This window comes from Oncorhynchus nerka, linkage group LG7 (genome assembly GCF_034236695.1).
Source record: "Oncorhynchus nerka isolate Pitt River linkage group LG7, Oner_Uvic_2.0, whole genome shotgun sequence".
NCBI classification, from domain to species: domain Eukaryota; kingdom Metazoa; phylum Chordata; class Actinopteri; order Salmoniformes; family Salmonidae; genus Oncorhynchus; species Oncorhynchus nerka.
In genome coordinates, this window is record NC_088402.1 from 41,460,228 (window position 1) to 41,477,276 (window position 17,049).

General features: G+C 49.6%; 1 protein-coding gene across 1 annotated transcript in view; it reads right to left on the bottom strand.

Annotated features, from left to right (window-relative positions):
* LOC115131702 (ephrin type-A receptor 7) overlaps nucleotides 1-13,153 on the bottom strand; it is a 29,884-nt gene extending 16,731 nt beyond the window's left edge. The window contains exons 1-4 of the mRNA XM_065020520.1: nucleotides 12,805-13,153; nucleotides 7,517-7,742; nucleotides 7,103-7,211; nucleotides 366-421 (exon numbers count right to left, since the gene is read on the bottom strand). Of these exons, the coding sequence (XP_064876592.1) occupies nucleotides 366-421; nucleotides 7,103-7,211; nucleotides 7,517-7,742; nucleotides 12,805-12,978 (565 nt within the window). The 5' untranslated portion in view covers nucleotides 12,979-13,153. The remainder of the gene's footprint in view (nucleotides 1-365; nucleotides 422-7,102; nucleotides 7,212-7,516; nucleotides 7,743-12,804) is intronic.
* Between the last annotated feature and the right edge of the window lie 3,896 nt (nucleotides 13,154-17,049).

Below are 17,049 nucleotides of genomic sequence, written 5' to 3' on the forward strand. Positions count from 1 at the left end.
GCCCCCAATCTCTGTCTTCTTACTCCTCCCTCGTTGCCTTTGTTCCATCTATCAATTCCCTTCTCCTCATTCCCCCTCTCATCCTCCTCCCTACATCCCTATTTATTTCCATCTCTCTCCATCACATCCCGCCTCACACACCATCTAATGGACTGGAGCGGTGTGTTCAGTGTAGCCTAAACACACACGCGGAATGAAGCCTTAATGGCCACGCACAAGTTAATACCTCACAAGTAATCTCTCTCGGTCACATGCATGCAGGCAACAACACACTAGCAGACTCCTCCTCCATCCATAGAGTGCAGACTCAACACACACACACACACACACACACAGAGGGAGAGTGTGTCGCCACAGTTACTCACATTGGAAGTAGAGCTCTTCGTCTCCCTCTTGACTGGCCTTGCTGTATCCACATTGTCTGCAGGGAGGGAACAAACAAAGCCACACAGACGTAAAACATCACTAACGTTGCAGAAATCGATGGATACAAGTCTTCAATCCCTCTTGGAAATGAGAATAGGTTTCTGGACATCAGTGAATTGGAACTTGGATCAATGGTAGAGCCCCCCCCCCCCCCCCCCTGTTGCTCAGTGGAACTGGCTGGACAAAACTCACTTTTGAAACTGGGCATCTTACTGTGGAAATCAAACATGCTTTGTTTGAGTGGACACACATGGGCGAACACTCATATTTTGCACATTTCCACAGGCACACACTCCTGCATAAATACACCCCCCCCAAACACACGCGCATCCTGTTCTAATGAGCTGTAAAAACTTCCTCTCACATTGCTCATCCTGTGCCTCAACAGGGGGTCCTAAAGTAGTAAAGTAGAGAGGCCGTCTAATTGGTGGGAATTTCCAACTCGAGAGAGTTCAGGAACTTCCTCTTAACCCTGCTGTTGTGTTCCGGTCGAATTGGTCGAAGTTCTCTCTGAAAATTGTAGTTCATGCAATCTGATTGTCACAAGGTTCCATGACTTTGTCCACACAGGGCATCTGAACACACAACACATTTTGATGATATTCATTACATTTTGGGTGTTTTATTTAACTTTTGTACACCTGTGGTGTTCCCGGTCATTAGAAATGAATGAGCGGGAATACAATTAGTGTATAAAATTGAATACAGCCACATGCCCATTCATCAGATGGACACACAGATGGACACAGACTGCCACATGCATGTGTGTTTGAGCACGAACACACACACACACACACACACACACACACACACACACACACACACACACACACACACACACACACACACACACACACACACACACACACACGTCACTCCCCTTCTTGGCTTCCATGGCAAACCCACGGGAACCTTTCCCCAATAGAATCTTTTCCCCACGGGAACCACACCTGTTGGCATTCTCACAAACAATCTCAACATTGTTTCAATAATATATAGAACTTTTCTCGCAGCTCTGGTATATCAAGCTTTTTTGAGGCCTTGCTCACAATTCATTCTGTGGCAGCACAATGACCAAACGATATACTGTATGTGAGGCTCTTGATCATATCTTTGATCATGACACTGGTGAGGAGAGAGAGAGAGGTCAGGAAACTGACATTGAAGTAGTCTGTGATAAATAGCACAATATGTTTCATCTGAGTATTTGTTATAGTTAAAATAATCCATACATTATGCTTTTTTTGTGTTTTTTTTTTACTCAAGTTCAGGTCAATGAGGCCTACAGGACATAAAGAGCCAATAGAAGTTCAAAACTTGTAATGTTCACAAGAACTTAAGTTGATACAAAGATCTAACACAACATTAGGTGATAATATATGTATTATTATGGATCTATAATCAGCTATAACGGGGCGTTCATTTTTGACCGGGAACACAGAATGAACTAACATGAAACGAGCACAACAGGAGGGTTAAGACCACCAGAGTGAGACATTAAAAACTGAATGGGGACAGCCAGAGACAGGCATACTGTTTGGCCACCATGCACGCAGGCATAATAAGGGATTAAGATGAGGACAGAGGCCTTTGATTGAAGTTACAGTTCGAGTCGAAGGGAAGCATTCAGAGACTGAGTGGTCCATAATTCACCACCTGTTTGACACAAAAGAAAGACACCGGGGCCAGGCAGAGCTAAAGGCTAAATAATAAACACAGGAGGCTGGTGAAGGGAGGACGTCTCATAATAATGCCTTGAACGGAGTAAATGGAATGGTGTCCAACACATTGAAACCATGTGTTTAATACCATTCCATTCATTCCGTTCCAGCCGTTACTACGAGCCCGTCCTCCCCATTTAAGGTGCCACCAGCCGCCTGTGGTGTGCAATATACACGAGTCTGTGAGTGCACGTCGTTGTTTTTGTGTGCTCGCAACTGTGAATTCGTGTGTACAATATGTCTGTAGTGTGTGATTGCATGTCCGTGTAAGTGTGGTCTGGCTGTCTGCTGTGTGTGCGTGTGCTTGTTAATGTGTGTGTCTGTCCACGTGTGTGTGCATGCCTGGTCTGTGTGAGCGTCCTTGTTCAAGTGTGTTAATGCGCACGTCAAGCCGTATCACCAGTGCATGCACACGGTGTGATGGGAAAGACCGGTTTGGTGGTGGGGTGGGGGGTGGGGGGTGGGGGACCTGACACATACAGACTCTTAACCAGCAGGGCCAGAGAGAGAGGAGTGGGGAAAATAAGGTAAGCCTATAGGGCCAATCTGTCAGGACCAACCAGCAGACACATGCAGAGAGAGAGATAGGGCAAGAGAGCAAAAGGCATACAACGGCCTGGTTCCATTTGAGCCCCGACACCTGCAGCTTTCCCAGACAGGTGTAAGCTCCACCTAGCCCTCCAACATTTCAAGTGGAGCCTCCACTGTAGTGTATACATTTCCACCTGGGAACACCAAATGGGAAGGGGCCCGAATGGAACTAGGCCCAAGGTCCTTTTTATTTGATTATTTAACCTCGATGCCGACAGGGAGTCAATGCCGAGACAATACACATCAACACCTTAAAGTACACACTCCAGGAGAGGAGGGGGCAGCTAGCTTCATTGTGTCATCCTCTCTCTGTGTAGACTGGGGCTGGGGGGGGGACTGGGTCAGGCAGGAAAAGAATGAGGGTGAAAGAGAGGAGGAATGGTCCAAACAAAGGGATGACAGGAAGGAGGGAGGAGCGGGGGAGGAGTGCAGACATGCCTGTACCTGGGGGTTGACAGCTGACAGTAGGGAGAAAGAGGAGGAGGAGGAAGAGTGGAGAAGGAGGTGGAGAGCAGCACCACGCTAGTAGGAGCTATGTTGGAGGAGCTGGGCGAGAGACTGCTGGGTAGAAGAGAAGAAGGGGAGGGGGCAGGGCTAAGTCACATCCTCTCTCCTCATTGGCTACAGGACAGGTGCAAATGATGTAATGGGACAGGCTGGAAGTAAACCAGAAGGTATGCACGGTGCTTTCACCCAGAGCCGAGATACACCGAAGAGTTTGGCAAACTAGGCTTGAGATTTAATTGGCAAAAATACCTCATCTCTTCCAGTGAGTAGCACATTAGACTGCCATGTAGTCTGCCAACATATGGGATATTCTGCCGAACTCCGCAAGAGTTGCCATTTTAGAGTACTGGGATTGACCTTGTGAAGAGCATAGAGAGCCTCACAGGTACTGACATAAAAGGGAAAGGGGGGAGCCAAGCTGAGGGAGTGAGGGACATAGGGTACTATTGGCCAGGTGTGCAAGGAGGAAGTGAGCAGAACAAAAAGAGGAAATAGTGGTAGTGGTGCGCTGGTGTGTACCAGGCGTGCAGCAAGCGATACAAGAGATTATTTTCCTTCCTTCCGTCTCATACACCCCTCCTATGATTGTGTCACAGGCCTTCCACTTATGCTGATCGTTCTTTCTTTCCTTCCACTGTTTTCTCCCTCGATCCAACCTCTCAGCTGACCGTGTGACCAACGGTGTCTGTCCAGAGGCAGCGGAGGGTAAACAATCAGTGCTCTGACCAGCCGAGCCTGAGCTTCCTGGAGAGATTAGGGGCTGCTGCTGCTGCCCTGAAACCTTGGCACTATCAAACTCTGTCAAGCAAGAACGAACTGTGTGTGTGTGTGATGCATCGGTCTGTTCATGCTTATCTAAATTAAAGTAGGAAACTATTCGTTTTTTATATGCAGTATGGCAATAACTGTGCGTGTCGGTGTCGGTGTGTGCATGACTATGACAAAATCTCCACTATATATATATGTGTGTGTGTGTGTGTGTGTGTTCCAGTAATGTATCCATAACTCGTCTCTAAGAGGAAGGGGGAGGAGGGAGTGTTTGGAGGAGGGATGGAGAATATTCATGTATACACCATATGACCCCTAGGCAAAACATCTTGCCGACTCCAAACAATTTAAAACCGCTTGATTTGACAGGGCCATTTCATTCAAGTGGACATAATCTATGTGGACAGACAGAGTGTGTGTGTGTGTGTGTGTGTGTGTGTGTGTGTGTGTGTGTGTGTGTGTGTGTGTGTGTGTGTGTGTGTGTGTGTGTGCACACGTCTCAGTGAGCAGGTCATCTGTAACTGTTGCCCCGCGGGGATGTCGGGGGTCAGCCATATTTGCAAACGAGGAAGCATGGTAATTGAGGTATCAACCCATTTGTCTTTGCCTCTGTGGTCGAGACATAAAGAGACGGCTGAACCATATTCTCATAGACTGACGAATGATGCGAGCCTTCTGGATGAACAGTTTGGAATAGATCCATTCTCAATGAAGGACAATCGGTTCACGCCGGTAGGGATTCGGGACAGGGCGTCTAGTGTCCGCAGGATTGCGTCCTTGAAACGTGTCTGTGGGCACGCGTCCATAAAGTACCGTATGTGTCTAGGTGAGCGTGTAAAGGATTCATAAAGCACGGCGGTGTGAGGGCGGAATTGCGCCCGCGAGGTGCTACATATCCCCGATTGACAGTTCCTCCTCAACGTATCGGGTTGGCATGAATGAAGGAACGGGAGACATTTCACACTCCCTCCATCTTATCCATTTCCATCTCCCAGATCCATGTGGAGCAGGAGAAAAATAGAAGGAAATAGACGGTTGAGATTCCTCGAACACAAATATACTGTCTGAAAGGAGCAACGCTATCAGATCAGGGTGATCAGGGTGATAGATCTGCTGTGGGTGTGTGTGTGTGTACATCACGTGTTCCTCTCTTACTGAGAAGACTAACATTTTGTGAAGGTTCAGGCGACATGTTAAACACACCGACTGTGAATGGCTCTGTATAAGAGAGTTAACCAAATGGGTCACATCTGATTGCGGCCATGTGTAATTGTGTGCGACTGCGTGGGAGTGTGGTTCCGCATGCCAACACGCCGGGGCACGTGTGTGAGGGTGCGGGGGAGTGTGTGAGGGTGCGGGGGAGTGTGTGAGGGTGCGGGGGAGTGTGTGAGGGTGCGGGGGTGCGGGGGAGTGTGTGAGGGTGCGGGTGCCGGGAGTGTGTGAGGGTGCGGGGGAGTGTGAGGGTGCGGGGAGTGTGTGAGGGTGCGGGGGTGCGGGGGAGTGTGTGAGGGTGCGGGGGAGTGTGTGAGGGTGCGGGGAGTGTGTGTGGGTGCGGGGAGTGTGTGTGGGTGCGGGGGAGTGTGTGAGTGTGTGAGGGTGCGGGGAGTGTGTGAGGGTGTGGGGGTGTGTGTGAGGGTGCGGGGGAGTGTGTGAGGGTGCGGGGGAGTGTGTGAGGGTGCGGGGGGAGTGTGTGAGGGTGCGGGGGAGTGTGAGAGGGTGCGGGGGAGTGTGTGTGGGTGCGGGGAGTGTGTGTGGGTGCGGGGGAGTGTGTGAGGGTGCGGGGTGCGGGGAGTGTGTGAGGGTGCGGGGGAGTGTGTGAGGGTGTGGGGGTGTGTGAGGGTGCGGGGAGTGTGTGAGGGTGCGGGGGAGTCTGTGAGGGTGCGGAGGGTGCGGGGAGTGTGTGAGGGTGCGGGGGAGTGTGTGAGGGTGCGGGAGAGTCTGTGAGGGTGTGGGGGGAGTGTGTGAGGGTGCGGGAGAGTCTGTGAGGGTGTGGGGGTGTGTGTGAGGGTGCGGGGGAGTGTGTGAGGGTGCGGGGGAGTCTGTGAGGGTGCGGAGGGTGCGGGGGAGTGTGTGAGGGTACGGGGGAGTGTGTGAGGGTGCGGGAGAGTCTGTGAGGGTGTGGGGGAGTGTGTGAGGGTGTGGGGGAGTGTGTGAGGGTGTGGGGGAGTGTGTGAGGGTGCGGGGGAGTGTGTGAGTTGTTTTTTTCTTCTTCTTTTCAATAGACCTGAACAGATGTGAAAGTGCACCGAGATGGAACGCCAAGCAGAAAACCACTTTCCATGTCTCCACCGACCTGAATAAAACTCACGTGTGTGTGCCTGAGACACAATGACCTTATGGAGTTGCCCTTATGTCATGTAGTTACTACACTGGTAACCAAAGTCCTCAATTGTGCATGACAACTGGAAATAATTGTACAGAAAACGACGAGTTACAAAGTAAGAGCGCAAGCCAAATTCTATTGAAAGGACTTAGCTGTATACCGTACCTAACCCTAAGAGGATAGGTCAAATTGAAATCATGAAAATGTCCCGAGTTTAACGATGCAACCGTTTAGCATGGCTGCCCCAGCATTGACAATAGACCGTCTAATGTCGCTTGTTAATGCTCTATATTACAGTGGCTCTGAACACAGCTGATTGAACATGCATTACAGCTCTTCTCAATGTGATTACATGCTTTGAGGCAGAGTGCTTCTCCTCATTGGATTATTGCAATCAGGATTATGATGGAGTGGCATGAGCAGTGACTGAGTGTGTGTTTAGAAGTGTGTGTGTGTGCATATTATATGTGTGTGTGTGTGTGTACCTTCTTCAGATGTAATTGTTTGTGTGTGTGTGTGTACGTGCATGTTGTGTATACTAGTATGAGTGTGTTTGTACGATGTGTGTTGTGTGTGTGCGCGTACTTTCTTCAGATTGTTTGTTTGTGTGTGTGTGTGTGTGCACGCTGTGTATATCAGTGTGTGTGTGTGTGTGTGTGTGTGTGTGTGTGTGTGTGTGTGTGGGTGTGTGTGTGTGGTGTGTGTGTGTGGTGTGTGTGTGTGTGTGTGAGTGTGGTGTGTGTGGTGTGTGTGTGTGTGTGTGTACCTTCTCCAGAGGAGCAGGCCCACTCCCATAGAGAGCAGCATGATGAGGGCGGCCACAGACACCACCACGATGATGATTACTGGGTTCTGCTCACTGGACGCCAGCGCCACTGTGGATTGGAAAGGACATATTGTTTAAGAGCAGGCACATGGGAGAATACACACACACACACACACACACACACACAAACAGATGACAATAAAGGGACACCCTATCACAGCGCAAAAAGAAAAGCCATTTCACGGCTTGATTTCAAAATCCCGGAGCCCCTCCACACACACACCTCAGTCTTTAGCAAACACGAGGCCATCATTGTGTGGGCTGGCCGGACGCCGCCACGCCCATATCCTAAGCTGCCTCACGGCGTTGGAACATGATAGTCGAGGAAAAGGAGCGAGGAATGGCCATACTCACATTCACCAAGCGTCTGCAGCTCCAGGGGAGCGCTGTAGCCTCCGTAGTCGATGGGAGAGGGGGAGGAGGAAGAGGAGGAGGAAGAGGCGGAGAGGAGGGAGGAGGAGGGGGCCGGGGTGGAGAAGGGGCGGATGAGGAAGACGTAGGTGGTGCCGGCCTTGAGGTTGTTGACGCTGATGCGGGTGGCGGCCGTCTTGACCGTTGAGTAGCTCTTGTCCTTCTGTTCCTGAATGAGGAAGGAGAGAGAGTGGCAGGAAGGAACGCTGGAACTACGAAAGCACCAAGTGGGTGTACGCTCTGTTTCAAGACACTTAAAAAAACAAGCATTTTGTTACATTGTCATTTGAAGCTCAGTGGGTAGAGCAAGGCGCTCGCAAAGCCAAGACAGTGGGTTAGATTCCCAGGACCGCATGTCCGTAAAATGTATGCACGCACGCATGACTAAGTCGCTTCGGATAAAATGGCATACACGATTATATTTTAGCAATGAACTTTTCCTCTTTGATGATCCGGAGTGGGGTCTATACATGCCATAAGATCACTCAGAGAGCGTTGGGCCAGTGCCCTTGAGCAAGGCACTGACCCTGTTAAACAACACATTTCACTGCACCTATCCGGTGTATGGGACAGTAAAACATCTACAGTACCAGACAAAAAGTGTGGACACACCTACTCATTCCAGGCGTTTTCTTTATTTTTACTATTACCTACAATGTAGAAAAATAGTGAAGACATCAAAACTATGAAAGAACACATATGGAATCATGAAGTAACCAGAAAAGTGTAGTAATCAAAATATATTTCATATTTGAGATTCTTCAAACTGGCCACCCTTTGTCTTGATGAGAGCTTTGCACACTCTGGGCATTCACTCAACCAGCTTCATGAGGTAGTCACCTGGAATGCATTTCAATTAACAGGTGTGCCTTGTTAGAAGTGAATTTGTGGAATTCCTTTCCTTCTTAATGCATTTGAGCCAATCAGTTGTATTGTGATAAGGTAGGGGTGGTATACAGAAGGTAGCCCTATTTGGTGAAAGACCAAGTCCATACTATGGCAAGAAAGGCTCAAATAAGCAAAGAGAAACAGTCCATCATTGCTTTAAGACGTGATGCTCAGTCATTCAAAACCTTTGAAAGTTTCTTCAAGTGCAGTCACAAAAACCGGAGGAAGAGGAAGGAAGACCCAGAGTTACCTCTGCTGCCGCAGAGGATAAGTTCATTAGAGTTAACTGTACCTCAGATTGCAGTCCAAATAAATGCTTCACAGAGTTCAAGTAACAGACATCTCAACATCAACTGTTCAGAGGAGACTGTGAATCAGGCCTCCAATCTGATTCCACACTCCAAGACTGCTTCCATCACGTGGACTGGGATATGTTTCGTATTGCATCAAACAACAACATTGACGAATACGCTGATTCGGTGAGCGAGTTCATTAGAACGTGCGTTGAAGATGTCGTTCCCATAGCAACGATTAAAACATTCAGAAACCGTGGATTGATGGCAGCATTCGCGTAAAACTGAAAGCGCGAACCACTGCTTTTAATCAGGGCAAGGTGACCGGAAACATGACCGAATACAAACAGTGTAGCTATTCCCTCCGCAAGGCAATCAAACAAGCTAAGCGTCAGTATAGAGACAAAGTAGAATCTCAATTCAACGGCTCAGACACAAGAGGTATGTGGCAGGGTCTACAGTCAATCACGGATTACAAAAAGAAAACCAGCCCCGTCACGGACCAGGATGTCTTGCTCCCAGGCAGACTAAATAACTTTTTTGCCCGCTTTGAGGACAATACAGTGCCACTGACACGGCCCGCAACCAAAACATGCGGACTCTCCTTCACTGCAGCCGACGTGAGGAAAACATTTAAACGTGTTAACCCTCGCAAGGCTGCAGGCCCAGACGGCATCCCCAGCCGCGCCCTCAGAGCATGCGCAGACCAGCTGGCTGGTGTGTTTACGGACATATTCAATCAATCCCTATCCCAGTCTGTTGTTCCCACATGTTTCAAGAGGGCCACCATTGTTCCTGTTCCCAAGAAAGCTAAGGTAACTGAGCTAAACGACTACCGCCCCGTAGCACTCACTTCCGTCATCATGAAGTGCTTTGAGAGACTAGTCAAGGACCATATCACCTCCACCCTACCTGACACCCTAGACCCACTCCAATTTGCTTACCGCCCAAATAGGTCCACAGACGATGCAATCTCAACCACACTGCACACTGCCCTAACCCATCTGGACAAGAGGAATACCTATGTGAGAATGCTGTTCATCGACTACAGCTCGGCATTTAACACCATAGTACCCTCCAAGCTCGTCATCAAGCTCGAGACCCTGGGTCTCGACCCCGCCCTGTGCAACTGGGTACTGGACTTCCTGACGGGCCGCCCCCAGGTGGTGAGGGTAGGCAACAACATCTCCACCCCGCTGATCCTCAACACTGGGGCCCCACAAGGGTGCGTTCTGAGCCCTCTCCTGTACTCCCTGTTCACCCACGACTGCGTGGCCACGCACGCCTCCAACTCAATCATCAAGTTTGCGGAAGACACAACAGTGGTAGGCTTGATTACCAACAACGACGAGACGGCCTACAGGGAGGAGGTGAGGGCCCTCGGAGTGTGGTGTCAGGAAAATAACCTCACACTCAACGTCAACAAAACTAAGGAGATGATTGTGGACTTCAGGAAACAGCAGAGGGAACACCCCCCTATCCACATTGATGGAACAGTAGTGGAGAGGGTAGTAAGTTTTAAGTTCCTCGGCGTACACATCACAGACAAACTGAATTGGTCCACCCACACAGACAGCATCATGAAGAAGGCGCAGCAGCGCCTCTTCAACCTCAGGAGGCTGAAGAAATTCGGCTTGTCACCAAAAGCACTCACAAACTTCTACAGATGCACAATCGAGAGCATCCTGTCGGGCTGTATCACCGCCTGGTACGGCAACTGCTCCGCCCACAACCGTAAGGCTCTCCAGAGGGTAGTGAGGTCTGCACAACGCATCACAGGGGGCAAACTACCTGCCCTCCAGGACACCTACACCACCCGATGTCACAGGAAGGCCATAAAGATCATCAAGGACAACAACCACCCGAGCCACTGCCTGTTCACCCCGCTATCATCCAGAAAGCGAGGTCAGTACAGGTGCATCAAAGCTGGGACCGAGAGACTGAAAAACAGCTTCTATCTCAAGGCCATCAGACTGTTAAACAGCCACCACTAACATTGAGTGGCTGCTGCCAACACACTGACTCAACTCCAGCCACTTTAATAATGGGAATTGATGGGAAATGATGTAAAATATATCACTAGCCACTTTAAACAATGCTACCTAATATAATGTTTACATACCCTACATTATTCATCTCAGATGTATACGTATATACTGTACTCTATATCATCTACTGCATCTTTATGTAATACATGTATCACTAGCCACTTTAACTATGCCACTTTGTTTACATACTCATCTCATATGTATATACTGTACTCAATACCATCTACTGTATCTTGCCTATGCCGCTCTGTACCATCACTCATTCATATATCTTTATGTACATATTCTTTATCCCCTTACACTTGTGTCTATAAGGTAGTAGTTTTGGAATTGTTAGCTAGATTACTTGTTGGTTATTACTGCATTGTCGGAACTAGAAGCACAAGCATTTCGCTACGCTCGCATTAACATCTGCTAACCATGTGTATGTGACAAATAAAATTTGATTTGATTTGATTTCATGGTTGAATTGCTGCAAAGAAACAACTACTAAAGGACACCAATAATAAGAAGAGACTTGCTTGGGCCAAGAAACATGAGCAATGGACATTAGACCAGTGGAAATCTGTCCTTTGGTCTGATGAGTCCAAATGTTATATTTTTGGTTCCAACCACCGTGTCTTTGTGGACTGTAGGTGAACGGATGTTCTCTGCATGTGTAGTTCCCACCGTGAAGCAAGGAGGGGGTGTGATGGTGCTTTGCTGGTGACACTGTCAGTGATTTATTTGGAATTCAAGGCACTTAACCAGCATGGCTACCACAGCATTCTGCAGTGATACGCCATCCCATCTGGTTTGTGCTTAGTGGGACTATCATTTGTTTTTCAACAGGACAATGACCCAACACACCTCCAGGCTGCATAAGGACTATTTGACCAAAAAGGAGAGATGTTGCATCAGATGACCTGGCCTCCACAAACACCTGACCTCAAGCCAATTGAGATGTGTGGGAACTCCTTCAAGACTTCAAGACATATGTGGGAACTCCTTCAAGACGGTTGGAAAAGCATTCCAGGTGAAGTTGGCTGAGAGAATGCTAAGAGTGTGCAAAGCTGTCATCGAGGCAAAGGGTGGCTATTTGAAGAATCTAAAATATATTTTGATTTTTTAAAACCTTTTTTGTTACTACAGAGTTCATACGTGTTTTGATGTCTTCATTATTATTCTTCAATGTAGAAAATAGTAAAGAATAAAGCAAAACCCTTGAATGAGTAGGTGTCCAAACTTTTGACTGGTACTGTGTGTGTGTGTGTGTGTGTGTATGTATATATATATATTTTTTTTTTTACATTTCTTTTTTTTATAACAATTTATTTTTATTTTTACATAGGCTCTATTTTAAAGCAGACTTGTGTGATTTAAAATGGCTATTATTCTAAAGGTTAACGCGTGGCGTGCATAAACCGTCAGCGTCAAAGCAACATAGTGTATATGGAGAGAACTCGCCAATCACCATCATGAAGCTTTAAGGTAGCCAAAGCCCCCATGATTTGCATGCCTGTCTTTGAACGCGTGCGGTTGTGTGTGTGTGCGCGCGCCCGTTTGCTCGTCATCGTGCGGTAAATGAGGATTTGGAGGTGCGTGCTCTTTAACGCTGTCGTACGTGTGGAGAGGAGAGAAGAGTGAAAAGTGCACACCGAGATAGACTGACAGGCGCAATGAGAGTCCCTGTGGAGAGACCATTAATAGTGGACGTGGTGGATTTGAGAGATGGATGGTGCTCCCGAGAGTGGGATGTGATGGAGGGAGATAATGCGGGGGCAAAATAATGAAACGGAAAGAGAGACGGCTTAAAAGAAGGAGAGGGCCAAGAGACGAGTTGAGAGTGTGGCCGAGTTGAATTGAGAGGGAGTGGAGTAGGGTGAACGCATGAAAGAGCCGTTGCGCGAAAGAGCGGATTTGAGATTAAATCTAAGGCGATGGAGTTTTTCCAAGTGTCGGAGTTGACCAAATATGACGACAGTTGAAATGTGACCGTATATGACGGAGGTGACGGCGTTACCTTTTCGTAGTACTTGATCTCGTACTCGGTGCGGCTGCTGTTGGGGTAGCTAGGTTCCCTCCACACCAGGGTGAGGCTGCGCTGCTCAATCTTCTCCGCACGAAACTCACTCACCAGAGAGGGCGCTAAGTGAGAAGGGGAAAGGGAGAGAAGAAAATAAATAATGAAATGCATTTGTCAAAGTTCTGTCTGGGACAACTTCACTGAAGTCATAAAAGGGTTATGATGTTAGCAGTGAGTGGAGTGGGTCTCCATACAGATCTGGACGAAGTATCTTTGTACAGATCTTTGTATTTATTGATGGCTGGAGGGTGGGTGGAGTTGTTCTCTCCCTCTGAGACTGCTCTCCTCAGAACCTTTGCTTCTGACTCAATAATATCCAGTACATGTACTGTTGGAACACTGAACATGAAGACTGCAAAAATACCTTTCCACATTCTATGAGAAATACTTTACCACATGACCTGAAGTGACCAGGAAAACATCCCTTGTTACCGCAGATGAGCTGAAAGCTCCGCCCACTCGGCAAGCTATAATTAAGGAGTCATTAACGAGGTAAGGCACTGCATCTCAGTGCAAGAGGCGTCACTACAGTCCCTGGTTCGAAGCCAGGCTGTTTCACATCCGGCCGTGATTGGGAGTCCCATAGGGCGGCGCACAATTGGCCCAGCGTCGTCTGGGTTTGGCCGGGGTAGGCCGCCATTGTACATAAGAATTTGTTCTTATCTGACTTACCTAGTTAAATAAAGGTCAAATGAAACATTAAAACGTGCTGCTCAATTGGTCAGTCAAAGACCATTAATGGCTGAAGCCTTATTTCATTACCACAATCAATATTTTGCTAGCTATAATTAAGGAGTCATTAACGAGGTAATACTTGCAAATCTCTTTCTTTCACTCTCTCCCATGTAGATCCATGTCAATTCTGACAAGTCTCAATTTCTGTCCTCATGTCCTTATTATTACACTTCTATTCTCTTCCCGAGATCTCGTCCCCTTTCCCCCTCACAAACACAATGGCTTTCTATCAAACCAATACACGACATGACCAGAAGTAGGTGGGGACACCTGTTCGTCGCACATCCGCTCCAAAGTCATGTGACCGTGCCCCTTAGACTCCCTTTTCTGTAGGACCCGTATTGAAGTGAGGATCACAGCCAGGGCCGACCTGGTCTGTCTGAGTATCCTTCCCTCATTTAATTTGATCTCTCCTCTTTAGAAACAAAAGAAGAATGCCTGATTGATATCGGTCTGTGTCTTACGGGCAGCTAACGAGGGCTGCACACAGCCTGTTCAATTACAACTACGGGCAGCAACTCAATCACGAGACAATAGAGTGAAATGGACTGGTAACAGACAGAGAGCCATCGGATAGAAATCATCGGAGTGCATTGCCATGTGTGTTTTGTGTATTTCTACAGTGTGTGCAAGCATACATTGTCGTGTTTGCGCATGTGTGTATCTGTCACGTTCTGACCTTTATTTCCTTTGTTTTGTATTTATTTAGTATGGTCAGGGCGTGAGTTGGGTGGGCAGTCTATGTTTGTTTTTCTATGTTTTGGGGTATTTCTATGTTTCGGCCTAGTATGGTTCTCAATCAGAGGCAGGTGTCATTAGTTGTCTCTGATTGAGAATCATACTTAGGTAGCCTGGGTTGCACTGTTTGTTTGTGGGTGATTGTCTATGTTGATGGCTTGTTTCAGCGCAGCTCACATTAGCTTCACGGTTGTTATTTTGTTTACTGTTTTTGTATAGTGTTTCAGTGTTCAGTTCTTTCTTTAATTAAACATTCAACATGAACACATATCACGCTGCATTTTGGTCCTCCGATCCTTCTCGCCTCTCCTCTTCAGATGAAGAGGAGGACGACCGTGACAGAATCACCCACCACAACAGGACCAAGCGGCGTGGTAACGGGCAACAGCAACGCAAAGAGGAATGGACATGGGAGTACGGTTTGGACTGCAAGAGTATGGACTATACTTCTTGGGAGGAGATAGACAGGTGGGCGGTCGACCCAGGGAGAGGGCCGGAGCCCGCCTGGGATTCGATGGAGCAGTGCGCGGAAGGTTATCGGAGAATGGAGTTGGCGAAGCAAGCACGGCAGCGCGGACGGAAGCCCGAGAGTCAGCCCCAAAAATGTATTGGGGGGGGCTCACAGGGAGTATGGCTATGCCAGGTAGGAGACCTGCGCAAACTCCCTGTGCTTACCGGGGGGCTAGAGAGACCGGACAGGCACCGTGTTATGCTGTGAAGTGCACGGTGTCCCCAGTGCGGGTGCATAGCCCGGTGCGGTACATTCCAGCTCCGCGTATCGGCCGGGCTAGAGTGAGCATTGAGCCAAGTGCCATGAAACCGGTTCTACGCAGCTGATCTCCAGTGCGTCTCCTTGGGCCGGCTAACATGGCACCATGTGCATGTTGCACCTTGCGCACGGTGTCCCCGGTTCGCCTGCATAGCCCAGTGCGGGCTATTCCACCTCGCCGCACTGGCAGGGCGACCGGGACCATTCAACCGGGTAAGGTTGGGCAGGCTCGGTGCTCAAGAGCTCCAGTGCGCCTGCACGGTCCGGTCTATCTGTCACCACCTCCACGCACCAGCCCTCCGGTGGCAGCCCCCCGCACCAGGCTGTCTCTCCGGCTCATCCGTACAGGTGCTCCCGTCTGTCCAGCGCTGCCGGAGCCTTCCTCCTCTCCAGCGCTGCCGGAGTCTCCCGCCTCTCCGGCGCTGCCAGAGCCTTCCTCCTCTCCGGCGCTGCCGGAGTCTCCTGCCTGTCCAGAGCTGCCGGAGCCCCTCTGCCCAGAGCTGCCGGAGCCCCTCTGCCCAGAGCTGCCGGAGCCCCTCTGCCCAGAGCTGCCGGAGCCCCTCTGCCCAGAGCTGCCGGAGCCCCTCTGCCCAGAGCTGCCAAACCCCTCTGCCCAGAGCTGCCGGAGCCCCTCTGCCCAGAGGCGCCAGACCCCCTCTGCCCAGAGGCGCCAGACCCCCTCTGCCCCGAGCTGCCCCTCTGCCCAGAGCTGCCGGAGCCCCTCTGCCCAGAGCTGCCGGAGCCCCTCTGCCCAGAGCTGCCGAACCCCCTCTGCCCAGAGCTGCCGAACCCCCTCTGCCCAGAGGCGCCAGACCCCCTCTGCCCAGAGGCGCCAGACCCCCTCTGCCCAGAGGCGCCAGACCCCCTCTGCCCAGAGGCGCCAGACCCCCTCTGCCCAGAGGCGCCAGACCCCCTCTGCCCAGAGGCGCCAGACCCCCTCTGTCCCGAGCTGCCCCTCTGTCCCGAGCTGCCCCTCTGTCCCGAGCTGCCCCTCTGTCCCGAGCTGCCCCTCTGTCCCGAGCTGCCCCTCTGTCCAGTGGGGTCATTAAGTAGGGTCGCCGTGGTTCGGAGGCCACGGAAGCGGACAAGGTGGGGGACTAAAACTATGGTGAAGTGGGGGCCACGTCCAGCACCAGAGCCGCCACCGCGGACAGATGCCCACCCAGACCCTCCCCAATAGGTTCAGGTTTTGCGGCCGGAGTCCGCACCTTGGGGGGGTACTGTCACACCCTGACCATAGTTTGCTTTGTATGTTTCTATGTTTTGGTTGGTCAGGGTGTGAGCTGAGTGGGCATTCTATGTTACATGTCTAGTTTGTCTAGTTCTATGTTTGGCCTGATATGGTTCTCAATCAGAGGCAGGTGTTCGTCATTGTCTCTGATTGGGAACCATATTTAGGTAGCCTGTTTGGTGTTGGGTTTTGTGGGTGATTGTCCTTGTTACTTTGCACCAGTATTAGGCTGTTTCGGTTTTCGTGGTACGTTTATTGTTTTTGTATTTGATTCGTGTTTACTTTGTTTCATTAAACATGGATCGCAATAGCCACGCCGCATTTTGGTCTGACTCTCCTTCACATACAGAAAACCGTGACAGTATCCATCTCCACCTACTCTCATCTCAGTAAAAGGAAGCCGTCTCTACCCAGAAGTGCCTCAACAGATTACAGTACAATAATCTAACAGATTACCTGAACGTAAATAACTTTAGACGCAGGAACATATACACAGAGTCTACAAAACATTCCTAAAATTGAGTTGTATCCCCTTGAGCCTTCAGAACAGCCTCAATTCATTGGGGCATGGACTCGACAAGGTGTCAAAAGCGTTCCACAGGGATGCTGGCCCATGTTGACTCCAATGCTTGCCACAGTTGTGTCGAGTTGGCTGGATGTCCTTTGGGTGGTGGACCATTCTTGATACACCTACTACCATACCCTGTTC